General features: G+C 43.6%; 1 protein-coding gene across 3 annotated transcripts in view; it reads left to right on the top strand.

Moving 5' to 3' along the window:
• Window positions 1-15,543, top strand: part of fam110d (family with sequence similarity 110 member D) — a 51,393-nt gene extending 35,850 nt beyond the window's left edge. For all 3 annotated transcript variants that reach the window (XM_078567172.1, XM_078567174.1, XM_078567175.1), the window contains one exon: window positions 12,841-15,543. In XM_078567172.1, coding sequence (XP_078423298.1) covers window positions 13,124-14,239 — 1,116 coding nt within the window. In that variant the 5' untranslated portion in view covers window positions 12,841-13,123 and the 3' untranslated portion in view covers window positions 14,240-15,543. The remainder of the gene's footprint in view (window positions 1-12,840) is intronic.
• The last annotated feature ends 2,970 nt before the right edge of the window (window positions 15,544-18,513 follow it).

Genomic DNA, 18,513 nt, shown 5'->3' with positions numbered 1-18,513 from the left:
AGTGCTTATTTTTTCTAGGTAGCTGTAGGTACAACCGCTTAATTGGCCTCCCCCACCCTATCTCTGCAACCTTCATCAAGAGGATCCCCCAAATCCATCTGAGATTTGGCATCTTTGCATCCCTCATGCCCTTTCTCCTGGCATTATCGACCATGCCTTCAGCTTCCTAGGTCCCACACTCCAGAATTCTATCTGTAAACCATTCCATCTCTCCACATGGTTCAAACATGGATAAAAGAGCTGAACTCCAGAGGTGAGTTGAGGGTGGCTACCCTTGACATCAAGGCAGCATTTGACCAAGTGTGGCACCAAGGAGCCCTAGCAAAATTGGAGTCAATGAGAATCAGGGGAAAACTCTCTGCTGGTTGGAATCATACTTAGCACCAAAGGAAAATGGTTGTGGTTGTTGGAGGTCAAACATCTCAGTCCCAGGACATCACTGCGGGAGGTCCTCAGGGTAGTGTCCTTGGCTCAACCATCTTTAGCTGCTTCATCAATGACATTCCTTCCATCATAAGGTCAGAAGTGGGGATATTCACTGATGATTACACAATGTTCAGCGTCATTCGCAACTCCTCAGATACTGAAGCAGTCCATGTCCAAATGCATCGAGATCTGGACAATATCTAGGCTTGGGCTGACAAATGGCAAGTAACATTCGTGCCACACAAATGCCAGTCAAATGATCATCCCAACAAGAGAGAATCCAACCATTGCTCCTTGATATTCAATGGTATTACCATTGCTGAATCCCCTACTATCAACGTCCTGGGGGTTACCATTGACCAGAAACTGGACTGGACTACCCATATAAATACTATATATGTATACGGCTATAAGAGCAGGTCAGAGGTTAGGAATCATGCAGTGAGTAACTCACCTCCTGACTCCCCAAAGCCTGTCCATCATCTACAAGGCACAAGTCAGGAGTGTGATGGAATACTCTTCACTTGCCAGGATGAATGCAGCTCCAACAACACTTAAGAAGCTTGACACCATCCAGGACAAAACAGCCTGCTTGATTGGCACCCCATCCACAAACATTCACTCCCTCCACCACCGACGCACAGTGGCAGCAGTGTGTACCACCTACAAGATGTACTACAGGATCTCACCAAGCCTCCTTAGACAGCTCCTTCCAAACTCACAATCAATACAATCTAGAAGGGCAGCAGTCATATGGAAACACCACCACCTGGAAGTTCCCCTCCAAGCCATACACCATCATGACTTGGAAATATATTGCAGTTCCTTCACTGTCACTGGATCAAAATCTTGGAACTCCCTCCCTAACAGCACTGTGGGTGTACCTACACCACATGGACTGCAGCGGTTCAAGAAGGCAGCTCACTACCACCTTCTCAAGGGCAATTAGGGATGGGCAATAAATGCTGGCTTAGCCAGTGACACCCACATCCCACCCACGAATGAATAGAAAACATTTGTCTCTTAACTTTAAGGCCCTCCTTAAAATTTACCTCTTTGACTAAGTTTTGACCAACTACACCTGACATTTCCTGTTTTAGCCTTGCAGCCATTTTTTCTATAGATCTCTTTTTTATGTTGAAGGTGCTTTGTAACTTCAGATTTCTTCAGAAAAGTTGTGTTAAATAGTAGAATTTTTACTTGTTAAAATTAGCTTCCCTCTCCATCCTTCCCTCCACCTCTTGTATCGTCTGCTCCTCCTTGCCCCTTTAGTTACAAGCCAACCCTCCCTTTGCAAAGAGTTGACCTTAAATCCCAATCATTATCCTCATTCAGTGTTGCTGAATATCTCCTAACACTTCATGTTTCTGGTGATTTCATGACACAGCACCATTGGTAAGACATTGTTAGGTAAGATATTGATAAGACATTAGTAGGTAGACATTGGTAAGACATTGTCAGGTAAGGCAGTGTGTTCATGTCCCACTTCAGACACTTGAGCACAAAACCTAGACTGTTGATCCCAGTGTCAGTACTGAAGGAGCGCTGCACTGTTGGAGATGCTGTCTCTCAGATGAGAGCCGAATGGACATCCCACCTGCCCCCTCAGACTGAAATAAAGATCCCGTGGCACTATTTTGAAGAAAGTGGGGGAGTTCTTCCCCGTGCCTCAGCCAGGGAAGCAACATTACTCTTTTTAAAAAAAAAGCTGGTCTAGTTGTTAGCACATTGTTCTTTGTGGAACCTTGCTGTGCACAAATTAGCTGCCATGTTTCCTATCTTACAATGATGACTACACTTTAAAAGTGTGTCATTGGCCATAAAGAGCTTTGGGATGTTCGAGGTTGTGAAAAGGCGTTATATAAATGCAAGTCTTTCTGTGTTCCTTTTAAACCCCTGGATATATTGCTCTGTGGTAAACTGTGATTGTGAGTTAGATTTACCCTAGACTTCCCCTGGCATTAAGCTCTGGTATAATAATATGTCAGTCTGGCCAGGATAACTGGGTGGACAATTTGCAAGCATGACACACCTCTCTCTCTCTCTCTCTCTCTCTTTGAGCTGCTCCTACTGTATTCATGATTTCTGTTTCAGTCTTTGAAAGTGCTGACCTGCATTATAAATTTGGAATGGAAAGTACAGCTTGCTGCACATGTTGTTTGCTTTGCAGTAACAGTTGATTATAGGCTCCCCACGTGGCCTTACGGATAATGGCACCGCCCTGTGCCGTACTAAGCCATGGAAATCGGGCAGGCCCAAAGTTCAGTCTGGTCTGAAAGAAGATTTTGCATTTAGATAGTAATTTTCACAACCACCAGACATTTCAAAAGTGCTTAAATTTACAGCCAATGAGGTACCTTCAAAGTGTACACTGTTGGAATGTAGGAAGCATAGCAGTCAATTTGCACACAGCAAACTCTCACAAACAGCAATGTGATAAACGACCAAATAATCTGTTTTGTAATGTTGATTAACAAATATTGGTCAGGCACCGGGGTAATTCCCTTGCTCTATTTGGCTGTTGTAATATGGATCTTTTGCACCCCTCTGAGAGGGTAGACATGACCTCAGTAGATCACACAACACTCCCTAAGCACTGCGCTGGTGTGTCAGCTTTGATTTTTAATGTTTATATCCTAGAGTGGGACTTGAACCTAGAACCTTGTGCGTTAGAGTAGAGAGTGCTACCAATGCAGCTGACACTGTGTGCAGTTAACCAATCTCAATTTCTGTGCTTGGTTTAATCACTAGCCCTGTGTTAGGGTTGGGGAGTGGGGATGGAAAATTGACCAATTCTTGTTCCCATCCCTATTACGTGTGTGGACAGGATTGGAGGCCAGTGATGACAATCCCTGTGGTTGAATAGCTTGTTAATCCCCCCTAGCTTGACTCAGGATGAGGAGCAACCATTTGGGTAAAGTCTTGAAGAAGAGAAAATGGACAGCAAATTATATGGATTATGGCTTCAGTATAAAACGACTTGCATTTATGCAGAACCTTTTAACATTGTAAAACAACACAAGGTGCTTCACAGGAGTGTTGTCAAATGAAACCTGACATCAAGCCACATAAAGACTTATTAGGACGGGTGACTAAAAGCTTGGCCAATGTGATATGTTCTAAAGGAGGAGAAAAAGACAAAGTTTTAGAATGGAGTTCTAGAGCTTATGCCCTTAGCAGCTGAAAGCAGAGCCGCCAGTTATGAGGTGAATGGAGTGAGGCTATGCAAGAGACCAGAGTTGGTGGAGCACTGCTACAATCAAAATTGTTTAAGGCATTTAAAAAAATGCTTTTCATTTTCTTGTAAGACTTATAAATATTTTGGAGATATGGAAAAAGGCTGTTTGCCCAACAGCCAAGAACCATCCAATTGGGTAAGAATCTGTTCATTTGCCGATTGGCTGTGGGAAGCAGGGCACCGCGAGAATGGACGTGCCAAGCGACCAGTGGTGTGAGTGTGGGGTGGGAGGCGGAATGACATGTGATGAAATCACCTGGAATACCTCCAAGTTGAGTTGGTAACCCTGGCGGAGTGGCAAATATGGTAATGAAATTATCCAATGGCTGCTTGATTGTACAACTAGGTGAAGGGCCAAGACCCAGAATGAAGCACATGTACCTTAACACATTGATATAAAAGCAAAAAACTGCGGATGCTGGAAATCCAAAACAAAAATAAAAATACCTGGAAAAACTCAGCAGGTCTGGCAGCAACTGCGGAGAGGAACACAGTTAACGTTTCAAGTCCGTATGACTCAACAGAACTATTTTTACTTAGTTCTGTTGAAGAGTCATACGGACTCGAAACGTTAACTGTGTTCCTCTCCGCAGATGCTGCCAGACCTGCTGAGCTTTTCCAGGTATTTTTATTTTTGTTTCACCTTAACACATTATTTGTTTTGGCTTTGTCTACTTCAACATATTTATAGTGTTTCCGCCTCTGTACAAATAACTCTTACCTTAAATCATCTTTGCAAAGTTACCATTCTTTACGAGCTTCCCTTTTTGAGATTTTTCGTGCAAGTCTCTTTGTTTGTTCACAAATTGCAGTCTTTAATCCTTGGAACCCAGAGTTTGAGGGCCTATCGTAAATCGGAACTTGAAATACACCTAAGGACCTAATTGAGGTGCAATTTCAAACAGTTTTTATTGGGGGCTATAAAAGGCAGTGAACAGCTGGGGTCAATGAATCTCCCTGTCCTGAATCCTTTGGTCACATGGGGTCACCAAGTCTGATTATTCTCTGGCCATTTGGCAACATGGATGAAAGGCCATTGAAAAGGTGATTGAAAATCTTTACACGTTTCCGTGGTCTTCAGCCAATGAAACTGAGGTCAAAGAGTTGGAGCTGATGAATAGCTGATTACTATTGCAAACACCACGAACATTTAAATATTCACGAAATGACAACCAATTGTAGACCATCTGTACCAGAAAATCCTATTAATTTAAATGATCCTTTGTGACACACAGCTCTTAGTGACCTAGATATGCAGTTCAACAATTTGTATTTATATAGTAAACAATCCCATGGCGTGGGACTAATCAGACATACCTTGAGCTTGAGCCACATAAGGAGATATTAGGACAAGGCTTCAGAAGCTTGGTCAGAAAGGTAGGTTTTAGGGAGAGGAGAGCGAGGTAGAGAGGCGGAACGATTTAGGGAGGGAACTCCAGAGTTTAGAGTCTCGGCAGCTGAAGACATGTTTAATGTTAGAGTGATGAGAATCTGGGATGTGTGAGAGGCCAGGACTGGAAGAGCACAGTGATTTTGGAGAGCTGTATGGTTGGAGAAATAATAGGGAGGGGCAAAGTTATGGAGGGATTTGAAGTTAAGGCTGAGAATTTTAAAATCGAAGCCTTGTTGGACCGGGAGCCAATGTAGGTCAGCGAGCACAGTGGGTCATGAGTGAATGGAACTTGATGTGCATTAGGGTGCAGGCAGCAGAGTTCAGAATGAAAAGGACAAGGTGGCAGAATTTCAAACTCAGAAACAGTTCAAAAGAGATAGTTCTATTACCATTATAAAAGGGTGTTATCGTCTTCCTTACCTTCTTACCTGTGTTTTTGTTTAAATTGAAGGGGCTTGATTTTGGAGGAAGCACGGGGAGCATTTAATTATGCAGAACAGGGGAAATCAGGTACAATCCATGGACAGTGGTAAGCTAATTGATCTGGAATTGCTCTCCGGACCCCTGGCCTAGGGAAGAGAAAGATCAGTCACTGCAGATAGGTTTCCAATAACTCCTGCTGGCAGGGAAATGTATTGATGATGGGTAAAGAGAAACTCTACCTGGCTTTGAGACCCTTTTTGTCCAAATAGCACGCTCACTGATGTGGAGGGTCCAACTGATTCTTTTTTGTTCAAAATATCCAATGTATACTTTTGAGTTTTGAAGTTCTAGAATGGGCTATGCTCTCAGTTCCTCCATATAGAGAGAAAATAAATCAATTTTATCCGATCGCGGTACAGACTACAGTTGGTTTCAATTTCTCAGGCCAAAGTGAATCCACATTTAGGGATGTGAGGGTCCTTGACACGGTGCAGAGGAGATTTACCAAGGATATGGGGAACTTGGCTCCAAAGCTAGGTTGAAGAAATTGGGGTTGGAGCTGGAGCTTGAGGGGAGATCTGAGATGTACAAGATTACGAACAATACAAATAAGCTAGGTAAAGAAAACCTGATCCTATTGACTGATGATACAAGGACTCGTGGACACAGATTTAAGGCAAGAGATGCAGGGGGATGTGAAAAATAATTTTTTTTTACGCAGTGTGTCCAATGACATGGAATTCGTTACCAACGAGGGTGGCGAAAGCAGAAACGATTAATGATTTCAAAAAGATAGGGACTTGAGGGAAAAAAAAACTTGCAGGTCTACAGGGATAGAGCAGGGAAATGGGGCTGACTGGATTGCTCCAAAAGAGCCAGCATGGACTCAATGGGCAGAATGGCCTCCTTCTGTGCTGCATTGACTCTATGAAATGAATGTTCATCGATCAAAGGGGCTTTTAGGATAGTGAGACACCCACATTCTTGTAATTTTCAATCCTTTGTTGTGTTTTCTTGGGTGCAAAAAGCCTTTCAATTGTGATTGACTTTTTGTAACATAATCTCAATTGCCAAGGCACTGTTCTCTGTACTATCATGTGTCAATGCTGCCTTTTCATTACAGTAAGGGCTTGAGAGTGCAGGAAAACACCAAACCTGTTGTGAGCTGCAAGTCAGTGATGCATCAAGAGGCTGAGGTGATGTCAAACCACACAAGTTGCTTTATCAAAGTCATCTTGACCCCTGAGATCTTATTCTGTGGAACACTCTGTAACGTGTACTGTATTCTGAATTGGAAAACAGGCTTGCTTATTATTTTGCCCATTTTTTCCAGAAGATGCTGACTCTGGGGTTTGGGCATTGGGCACATCGATTACTTTACCTCAGCTGCCATTCCTTGTGTACGAGCCTATACACTGCATATCTAATGGTGTGGGGTGTGGGGGGAGGGGGGGCACACAGCTGAAACTGGTTCTAACCTTCCCCGCATCCCCCCCCCCCCCCCCACCGCCCCAATGTCTACATGTGTGAGTGTCCCAATGATAACAAACAGCAGCTAAGTACCCTTACTGATTTTCTTTCTTCTCCCTAGTTCAGCATTACTGATATGCTTTGCAACATCCCACCTCTGGCGAGATAAGCTACCTCAACACTAGTGTTGCCAGCTGTGATTAAATGTATTCCTGGAGGTTTCATCACATGACTTGCCCCCATGCTCCAGCCAACATATCCATCCTTGTGGCGGACTGCCTTCATACACTAATTGGAAAGCAAAAAGACTCATTACCCAATAGGATGATGCTTGATGGTCAGCCAAACAGCCTTTTCTCCCATCTTCAATATTTGTATAACTTGCAAAGAGAAATGTTCAAAGAAATTTGTTAAAAAGCAGTCTTTTTTAATGTCCCGTTGTATTTTCTCCAGAGTTGCACACAGCAGTGCCCTGGAGATTAATCTTCAACTCCTGGAGGCCCCAGGCCACTCCTGGAGGGTTGGCAACCCAACTCAGCACAGAAGCAAAAGCAGGGATTTTTCTGGTTTGCAATGCATCCCCAGAGGTACTTCAAAATTAGACCTGCAGTACTAAGGGCAGTTAGACATTATGGACCAGACAATGGCATCATGCATACAGTGTGACCTTTATTTGCCCTTGGGACGAGGGCATCACTTAAAGTCTGGCGTTCATTGTCCATCCCTGGTTGCCCTGATAAGGTGGTAGTGGGCCGTCTTCTCAAATTTAGAGGGAGTCGTGTGACATGTGTTTGTTTTGTAAAGCATACATTGATGTTAATAGAGTACATGCCTTTCAAAAACAAGGAACCTGTTTTAAGAAACGTGAATGAGTATTCCAGATTTTGCTACTGTCATGAATTGATGGCCAAAAGTGATCCAGTTCCCTCCTTTTCATTCCCCTTTCTCCTCCGATGAAAATGAAAGTTTGACATGTGGTATTTTCCTGCTGCAAACATGAAAAGCTTCAGTTGTATCTTTGGATGAAAGAGCAGCTTGTTTGTCCTTTAGCTAAGGTTTCCCATGGAAGGAAGAAAACACAAAGAACTTGCATTTATATAGCACTTTTCGTGACCTCAGGACGTCCCGAGTACTTTCCTTTAGTTATTTTTGAAATGCAGTCACTGTTGTAATACAAGCAATCAATTTGCACACTAACGGCAATATGATAATGATCAGGAGATCCAGTTTGAGGAATAAATATTGACCCAGAGCACCAGGGAGAACAGCTTCGAAATATTGGCCATGAGATCTTTCATGTCCACCTGGGAGGGCGTCTCATCTGAAAGATGGCACCTCTGACAAAGGCATTTCACAGATTCTTTCCACCAGATTGTCTAGGGTTTCGATCTGAATACCCACCATACTGAACATTTAGCATACTGGAATTGAGAAAAACATGAAATAAAACCAGATTGTCCTGGAATAATGGAGGCTTGGCTCAGTTGTTAGCGTTCTCCCCTGAGAGCCAGAAAGTTGTCCGTTCCAACCCCTTCTGGAGACTTGAAACCATAGTGTAGACTGACATTCCATTGGAACATTCTATCCCGGTCCGGGTACCGTGGGCTGAAAGATCTTGTACTGTGCAGTCTGATTTTATGATTCCCTATCTTTGCCTTCCTTCCCTTTTCTCTCCACCACTCTGCCTAATGAAGGAGTAGGTGTTTTGGAATCATAGAATTATACAACACAGAAGGAGGACATTCGGCCCATCATTCCTGTGTCAACTCTTTGAAGGCGTTCTCCAAACAGTCCGACTTCTGTACTGTTTTCCCCGTAGCCCTGCAACTTTTTCCCCTTTTGAGTATTTATCCTATTCTCTTTTTAAAGTTATTACTGTGTCTGCATCTACCACCCTTTCAGGCAGTGCAATATGGACATACTTATGAACTAGGAGCAGGAGTAGGCCACTTCAAGCCTGCTCCGGCATTCAGTAAGATCATGGCTGATCTGATTGTAACCTCCTGCCTACCCCCGATAACCTTTTACCTCCCTTGTTTATCGAGAATCTATCTAGCTCTGCTTTAAGATTATTCAAAGAACCTGCTTCCACTGTCTTTTGGGGAAGAGAGTTCCAAAGACTCACAAATCACTGAGAGAAAAAATTTCTCCTCATCTGCGCCTTAAATGAGCGACCCTTGTTTTTAAAGTGACTCCTAGTTCTAGATTCTCCCAAAAGAGGAAACATCCTCTCCACATCCACTCTGTTAAGACCTCAGATTCTCAAAGGTTTCGATCAAGTCACCTCTTACTCCTTTAAATTCCAGTAGATAGAAGCCTAATCTGTCCACCCTTTCCTCATAAAGCAACCCACCCATTCCTGTTTTTAGCTTAGTAAACCTTCTCTGAACTGCTTATAACGCATTTACATCTTTCCTTAAATAAGGAGATCAATACTATACACAGTACTCCAGATGTAGTCTCTTCAGTGCCTTGTACAACTGAAGCATAACCTCCCTACTTCTGTATTCAATTCCCCTCCCAATAAACGATAACATTCTAATAGCTTTCCTAATTACTTGCTGTACCTGTATAATGGCCTTTTGTGATTCATGCCTTAGGCCATCCAGATCCCTCTGAATCTCAGAGCTCTGCAACCTCTTGCCATTTAGATAATATGCTTCTTTTTTACTCTACCTGCCAAAATGGACAATTTCACATTTGCCCACTTTATAATACTCCATCTGCCAGGTCTTTGCCCACTCACTTAACCTGTCTATGTCACTTTGTAGCCTCCTTACATCCTCCTCACAACTTACTTTCCTACCTATCTTTGTGTGATCAGCAAATTTAGCAATTATACCTTCTGTCCCTTCGTACTGGTCATTTGTATCAATTGTAAGAAGTTGAGGCATAATTTTTTTTAACCTCCCATTGCTACTGATTCTTTTCCTAATTACCTTAAATCTGTGCCCTCTGTTTACTGACCCTTCTGCCAGTCAAAACAGTTTCTCCTTATTTACTCTATACTCTTCACGTTTTTGTTGTAGCCCTATAAAATCTTCCCTAAACCTTCTGTGCCCGAGATGAAGAAATAGGGTGGGAGGATATTTGTATAGAGCATAGACCAATTGGGCTGAATGACCTGTTTCTGTACTGCTTATGCAATGTAATTCTATGTAAAGCATCAAGACTCTAATTAAAGTCATCCTCTGCTTTGATCTTTGTTCTCATTTTCTAACTATGTTTTTTCCCACATGGGAGGGTGGAGTACAAAAAAATTATGCTGCAGCTGTATTATGTCAGTCACTATAAAAAGCAAGAGAAAATACAAAGATAGCACTCGTGATGGGATTTGGGATAGATTTGAAAGTGGTTGTGGTCTTAAAGCCTGTGGTTCATACTCTCTAAACTGTTTCACTGTGGTGTGTTGTTTTAAACCGATCCCTACTGAAAGGGAAACGTTTCAGAACCATTTAACAGGACAGGAAAAGGAGAGATTCTGAGCAGGAAACATAGAAGATAAGTTTAAACGTCAGGCTGAAAGACACAGCCAAAACAGAAGCGTTTTTCGGAAGCAGATGAGAGCAAAATGGAAGTGGCATAGAAGGGAATTTGATCCAGAGCTTTAGTGTCATCAGTGTTGTGTGGTGGAGCGTTGTAGGACTGGAGGAGGTTAGAGAAATAGAGAGGGGTGAGGTTACGGAAGGGATTTGCAAACAAGGATGAGATTTTTAAAATTGGGGCATTGACAGACAGCAAGCCAATCTAGGTTAGCAAGGGGGTGACTGAGTGAATGGGCTTGGTGAGGGTTTGGATATGAGCAGTACAGTTTTGGATGAGCTCGAGTTAGCTGTTCTTCATTGAGTGGCAGTCTCACGAAGGGGACTTACATTTATGTCCGAGAATCGCTTTGTCTCTCAGCAGTGCACAGTCCTGACAGTTCCCAGCATTTCCCTCAATGCAGAAGGAGGGTAAGCAGGACATCATTGCTGTCAAGACTGCAGGTGTGGTGCAGTCCAAACAATGACTCACATGACTCACATTGTTGAAGAGTGTCTGCTAACTGAACTTGAAGGCGGGCTTAAAGAATTCCATCCAACCACTGACAAGGCTTGCATTTATATAAAATGTTTCACCACCTCAGGGTGTCCCAAAATGCCTTATAGCCAGTGCATTGCTTTCATAATCATTTGGCCAAAATTTGCTAAGAACATAACCGTATGGTTAATGGCGCTCACTGTTACTAATGTGTAAATCATCCAGAAACTTATGACAAGGATGAGATACCCTGTGAGTTACAAATTGCCACAAGTTGTAGGACAATTTGCATCATTTGACCATTAACATCTTGAAAATGACCACTCACCCTCAACATCACTTCCCCACAATGAGTTTCAAGATATTGCTGCATTTAAAATCAATTATTCATTAAACCCACACAGAAGGTTAGGGCTGGTATTTAATGGCCTAAGAATACTTTTAATGATAACATTTATATTCCTGATATGTCATTCAACCTCTCCGGCTCGGAAAGAAACAATTGAAACTAAAGTTTCCTTCTGGCAGGTAGTATATTGTTCTTAGGGTTTTTTCTTTAAATTTCAAATATAATTCTTTTTCTTACATTTTCCTGTCTCCCTACATCTGTCTATTAATCCAATCTTTCTTTCCTTCTCTTTATTTCTCTTTCTGTATCTGACTTGACTCTAGTTCACCCTATTTTCTTCACTGTTGTTCCTCGGTTGCTTTCTCAATCCTTAACTCTCATCGGAAATAGTCTGTTGGTACCAATGTTCATTCAGGACCCATTGCCTTTGTCCCGCTGTTATCAGCTCACACTTTCAGCCAGTTGCTGGACTCATTCAGCAAAGGTGAAGGCCATTTGGCCCATCTTTGGTCCACACTGACGCTTTGGGGACTGTAATGTAGGAAACGTGGCAGCCAGTTTGCACACAGCAAGCTCCCACAAACAGCAATGAGATAAATCTGCTTTATTGAATAGACTGTGACACTTCAGTGCAGTGCTGAGGGACAGCTGCATTGCCCAACTGCCTATTTAATGGTCAGCCCACCTCAAAATAATTGCAATTCAAACACTGAGCCATTTCTAAACAATATGATAAAAGTTGTCAGACACATGCAAAGCTCCCTGTCCTATCTACAAATATGGCAAATTGATTAAATGTGACTCTGTGCCGCACTGAAATAATAGCATGACATTTCTTGATGACTAGTTTTTTTACCTTTTCTCAGTGTATGTTAAGGAATGTTGGCTATGGTTCAGGGGTTAGCACTCTTGCCTCTGGGTCAGAAGGTTGTGAAGGTTCAAGTTCTACTCCAGAGATTTGAGCACAGAATCTAGGCTGATACACTGGTGCAGAATTGATGGAGGCGCTGCATTGTCTGAAGTGTCATCGTTTGGCTAAGATGCTAAACTGCCCTCTCAGGCAGACCTAAAAAAATCCCATGGCACTAAGTGGGGTAGTTCTTACAGGTGTCCGGATCAACATTTCTCCCTCGGTTGAGCTAAAGATAATTCACCTGATCATTCTCACATTGTGGGATATTGCTGTTTGGCTGCTACACTTCCCTGCATCATAACAGCGACTGCACTTGTGAAATGGTCTTGAGGTCATGAAAGGCGTCATATAAATGCATGTTGTTTCTGTTGGCTGCACAGGATTCATTTCACTGGGTTTTGCAGTGTGCCTCTTGCTTGGAGACTGTCTCTCCCTGGTGCATTGTGAGAACTGGCTGCCTTTAAGCTAAGCCAGCTGACCCTCAGTGTCAGCTCAGTACTGCTGTTGCTGGTGCATTGGATCTGTCAGCACTGAGAGACAAAATAGCTTTTAGGATCAAGTCCAGAGGCTTTGAACTGACGCATGGCATACTTTGATTTATTTTTCAGGAGGATGCACGAAGCTGAGAGGAAAGTTCGGTGAAGCGTTCCAGTTAAGAGTGGAGTGCCTTAATAGAAGCATGCTGAAAGCGTTTTATCCTGTTTCTTGCTGTTTTCTGCAATAAAGAAATCATTGAGGAGTCTGCGTTCTCAAACCCCACCAAAACAAAACTATAAGGCTTTCAGTGACCCGGTTTCAGTGGCTTGGATATGGGAGAGTTGGTCTGAATGCTGCTGCTGGTTCAGCTCTGGACTTGTCTTATTGTCCTGAACCACTAGTGAAGTGAGGAGAATGAAACCAGTTACTCCAGTCGGTTCCCCGTCACCTCTCAGGCTCCTGAACAAAGGCCCGGAGTACCTACGCAGGCAAATGGAAAGCGACAATAAGGGTCGGACACTGAGTGCTGTTGAGAGGCTTGAAGCAGACAAGCTCAAGTACGTTAAAAGCCAGAAAGTGATGAACACCAAGTTAGAGCCCATCGTCAGTCCTTGTGTGACTCCACAGTCTTCTGCTCGAAATTGGGTCAAACCAGATGAGGCGAGAGGTCCATGCCAGGTCTTTAATGACAGAAAAGAGAATGCCAATATGGAACAGCTTAACAATGTCAGGAACATCTTGGTGGACAAGCCATCCCATGACTCGGTGGTCACTAGGAGGACCACCTCCAAGAGAGTCATGAGGCCTGACTCCTTAATCATTTACCGACAGAAACGTGACTGCAAGACAGGGAGCAACGAGAACTCCAGAGGCTACAACTTCATCCGACGCCTATTTCAGGGGTCCATGAGGGACAAACAAGTGACCCCGCTGGAGTTGCCAAAGATCATCCTGAAGGAGAACAGTAGATCCTTCTCTGAAGGCAGCTCCCCGCTGTTGCACATGTGCCGTCTCAGTGAAGATGAAGCAACAAAGGTCGAGAACCATTGCGTCAATCTCTTCGCCCACAAAGGAATCGCAGGTTCAGTTTCTCCAAACCTTTCCATGACCAGAACGCAAAACTTGCCAAGCGATCCGCCTGAAGCAAGTGGCCGAGGGGCTTTGAGAAGCAGGACTTTGCAACGCTCAGACTCGGACACTCTCCTGCGTAACTCGGTCGCCTCGTCGGAGGAAGAAAGATTTTTTAATTACTGCGGGCTTGAGCCGGCTGTAGCGGAGCATCTCGGGCTGGCGAACCTCTCTCCTGCTGCCTCGGACTCTATCTCACCTAGGATTCAGAACTTCAGCATGACTGAGAGTGATGGCAGTGAACTGTCTCACGGAAGCAGAGGTGGCGAAGGCCTTTATGAAGAAGAAACTCATGAGCAGGTCTCATTGGGGATATCTGTCATTGAACGGAATGCACGGGTCATCAAGTGGTTGTATAGTTGCAAAAAGGCCAAAGAGGGACCAAAGGAGTCAACAGTGTAGAGAGGGAAGGAGAGCTTTAGAATTTAGCCCAACATGCAAAGAGGATATTTTCACTGAAGTACATTACTGCTTCATTCATAACATGGGGAATTGAAACAGATCCTGTCTTTAGCTCAACCATATGGCACATATTTGAGAAGTTTTATTTTCTTAATTTAACTCCTAAACCTGATGTTCAGCTTTGGTCTGAAAGTTTTAGTTGAAGTAATTAAACGAGCAAGGGATGCTGAGTGTGACGTTTGGCGCAGCATCAGCCCTGAAAGGATGGGGTGGGGTTAGTGGGCTTTCCTATAGTGGAGTTTTTGTGCTCGTTGAGGTCAGGGTCTTGGGTGCCAGGGAGTAGACTGCTTTCACACACCCACGTCAACAGCAAGCACACCCAGACCCAGTACAGCATGGATTAGGAAGAAAGACTTCTGAAGTGCTTTGCAGTCAATGAAGTACGTTAGAAGTGTACTTTGACGCTGTTTAATGTGGGAAATATGACAGCCAATTTGCATGCAGCAAGCTCCCACAAACAGAAATGTGATAATGACCACCTTTTTTTTTAGCGATAGAAGGACAAATGTTGGTCAGACACTGGGAATAACACCCCTGCCATGGGATCTTTTACATTCATCTAGAGGGCAGACAGGGCCTCAGCTTCATGTCTCATCCAACAGTTGACACCTCAGCACTCCCTCAGTAATGCATTTGGAGCGTCAGCCTTAATTTTGTTCTCAGGTCTCTGGAGGGGGACTTGAGCCCACAGCTTTCTGCCTCTGAGGTGAGAATACTACTAGCTGAGCAATAGGGGTCACCCAATGTAAAGTACAATTTAGAGGTAGAGTAAAGCTCCTCTACAATTTCCCTATTATGTCTCAGACACAACAACATCCTTTACTGTACAACATGGCAATCTCCAAGTGAGATTGCCAAATTAGGGGCAGTCCTGTGCCCATCAAACACCGGGCTGTGACTGCCCAAACTGACCTCTTATAGGACAAGTAGGAAGAGGTGTCTTTCATTCCCTGGGATGAATTTGAACCCAGGCCTTGGATCAATTCGGCAGCTTTAAGCAAAATCCCAGTGTTTGCACCAACAGCTTTTTCTATATTATAGAAAACAAGCGGCAAAAACTAAAGGAAATGGAGACCTTGGAACTGAAGCAACATCACGTTGTTTCCCAAACGCAACCCTGGCAATTGAATTAAATATAAACCATTTCTCAATTGAACCTAAAATGAAAGGGGCATTTTTTTTCTGGAGGATTTTAAAGCTTCTTTCAAAGCTAAATTTTATAGAGGAAAATAAAAAAAAAAAGAAACGAGTATTTGGTTTTGATTGATTTCTTGCTGGGAAAAAAGTTGCTGTCTAATTTGTTCTGTTTCTGATGTGGTCATTGCAGCAAAATGAGTGGTTGATTTGTCCCATAACAGAGAGGTTAAAGATTTCTCTTTATTTCCAATTTTCCCTCCCCTCCCCTCCCCTTCCCTCCTCTCCTCTTGGCGTGGCGATTTCATAGGTGCTGGTCATCCCTCATCATGGGTATCATGACCTTGGGGGCTATCGCATTGCACCTTGACCCAGTTCACACCCAATATTCACACACATGAACTTTCCAGCAGGGGCCACTGGAGCTCTACTGATACCCACCCCCACTCACCCGACACCCTCAACCTCTCTCTCCCAGCCCAGCTTTTCTGGGCCTGTGGTGGTGTCCCAGTTTCCTGCCTTGGTGTGATTGCATAGACTGTACAGCATGGAAACAGTCCACTCGACCCATCTCTTCTATGCTGGCCTATACTCCACACAAGCTCCTCCCATTCTGATTGCCTCTTCCCGCCCTGCACTGTATTCCTCCTCCCTTGAGTGTGCACCAATCCATACCTTAAATGCATCACTGCTCTCTGCTTTAACCACCCCATGTAACAGTATAACACACCAACCTCTGAAAAGAAATCCCTTGTTCTTTGGCTGGGATTTTCCAGGCATGACTTGTTGCAGGAACGGAAAATTTGGACAGCCAGCCAAAAGTCCATTGAGTTTTGGTGACACCGGAAAATCCCAGCTGTGGGCGGGGCCGGAAAATCCAGGCCTTTATCTCTGTTAGATCTGTTAGTGACAACCTTATATTTATATCCCTTTGTTCTGGATTCACTCACAAGTGGCATCAGTTTCTCTACATTAATCCTATTGAAACCCTTCATAATTTTAAAGATCTCTGTTGGGTCACCCCTCAACCTTCACCTTTCCAGATAAAAGAGCCCTGGTCTGCTCAATTTTTCCTGATAGTTAGCATCCTCTCAATTCTGGTAGACCTCTCTTGAATTTATCAGCAGAATCTCTTTATAAAATCCCCTTTGTGATGTGAAGAGCTGAACTGCGCATGGTGCGGTCTGACTTGGGATTTATTTGCTGACTCAGCACAGTTCTGTACATGAAACCAAGGCGATGGCCCTGCCCCATCTAATTGAGGACGATGAAGTTGTGATTTAAGTGGGTTGCACATTGAATCATAGGGGTGATTTTAACCCCCAAGAACGGGTGGGTGAGAGTCTGGTGAGAAGCTCACATTTATTCTAACAATTTCTATTTTTAACCAGAAAGTACGACAAGTGAAAAAGAGGTGAGTCCATCAGGTAAATGCATTTACAGCACTGAATGTGGGCCAGAGGAGGAGTGTTACCCAAGCCCAACAAGCTTACCGCTTAAACCCCACCCTACAAACCCCTCCCCCCGCCCAATAATTGCCTTCCCTGACCATTAGACCCCCATCTCACAACTGCAATCTCTCCCTGCCTCCCGCTCTGCTTCTCTACAATGCCCTTCTGCTACAGGCTTTTCCGCCTGACGGGCAGGCAGACGGCTTGTTAGTCAGTTTGGCAATTGAGCCAGCTGTGTGGCAGGAAACATGGAGAAAAAAATGTGAAAGGCGTTGCAAGAAACCTGTACTTTCGAGTTCCCCATCCATAACTCCTCCCTCCCTCCCGCATGTTCCAGTAAATATCAAAAACATACCACCTCACAGGACAGAAGGAGGCCTTTTGGCTCATCAGCTTTTGAAGGAATGATCCAATTCATTCTGCTCTTTCCCCCATAGCCCAGCAGTTATATTCTTTTTCTAGTATTTACCTGATTCATTTGGAAGTTGCTATTAAATTTGCTCCCACCCTTTTTCAGACAGTGCCTGATCATAACTTGCTGAGCTTAAAAAAAATGTTGCCAATTACCTATCCTCTCATAACACCCTGCTGCCAATGGAGACAGTTTCTAACATCAGTAATTATAAATGTCAGCCTGACATTTAGCAGTGGACTCAGGTAGGTGTAGCTCCCGCTGCTTTGCCTCCAACATTGTGCATCGACCTCACAAGAGGACCCGAGGGTGACACTTAACATGAATTATGAACAAGTAGGTGTTTCTGCGTGTGTGATTATTGATTGAACCTAGGATTAGCAAATGACAGTCCCGCTATCCAATGTCATTTTGTATAAATATCCGCAAGCTGTTTTATTTCTGTTCATTCAAGATGGCAGCCAGTGCGTTAGAATGGTTGGTGTCCACAGGTGAGATTTAACACTACTATGGAGGAACGAGGATGCACAGCTGGGTGCCTGTCGGAGATGAACGTTCTATGAATGAACCGTCATTGACAACAAAATGTTTTCAAAAAATGCAAAGGACAGAACGGATTTGCATTTATATAGTGCCTTTCACAACTTCAGGACATCCCTCAACACATTACAGCCAACTGAACACTTCCAAAGTGTTGTCATTATCGTTATGTCAGAAAAGCAGCATCTAATTTGCACACAGCAATCTCCCACAAAAAAACAATTTGCTAATGACCATAACTTCTGTTTTTGTGATATCAATTGAGGGATAAGTATTGCCTAGGGATATTTGACATTTACTTCAGTTTAATATCTGTGAAAGAACAGCAACTCTGACAGCACAGAATTCCCTCAGCTACCGCACTACAAATGTCAGTCTACCTTTTGTGCTTAAGGGTGGGACTTGAACTCTCAACCTTACTAACACACAGACATGAATGCTACCCACTGGGACACAGTTGGCTCTGGGTATGAAGTAATTTAAAGTATTTTAAAACTTGGTGATAATTGTGCAAGAGAGGAAGATCTCCACAGTCAATCACAAGTCCCATATCTCCAGTACTAAGGTCCAGGAAACTGAGGGCTGGAAAATGACCAAACTACAGTCATAGAGCAATGCAGTGGGATAAAAACAGTAAATGTTGAAAATACTCAGCAGATCAGGCAGCATCTGTGGAG

The sequence above is a fragment of the Cetorhinus maximus genome, chromosome 21 (genome assembly GCF_964194155.1).
Source record: "Cetorhinus maximus chromosome 21, sCetMax3.hap1.1, whole genome shotgun sequence".
Taxonomy (NCBI): Eukaryota; Metazoa; Chordata; class Chondrichthyes; order Lamniformes; family Cetorhinidae; genus Cetorhinus; species Cetorhinus maximus.
This window is presented reverse-complemented; position numbering and strand designations above follow the sequence as displayed.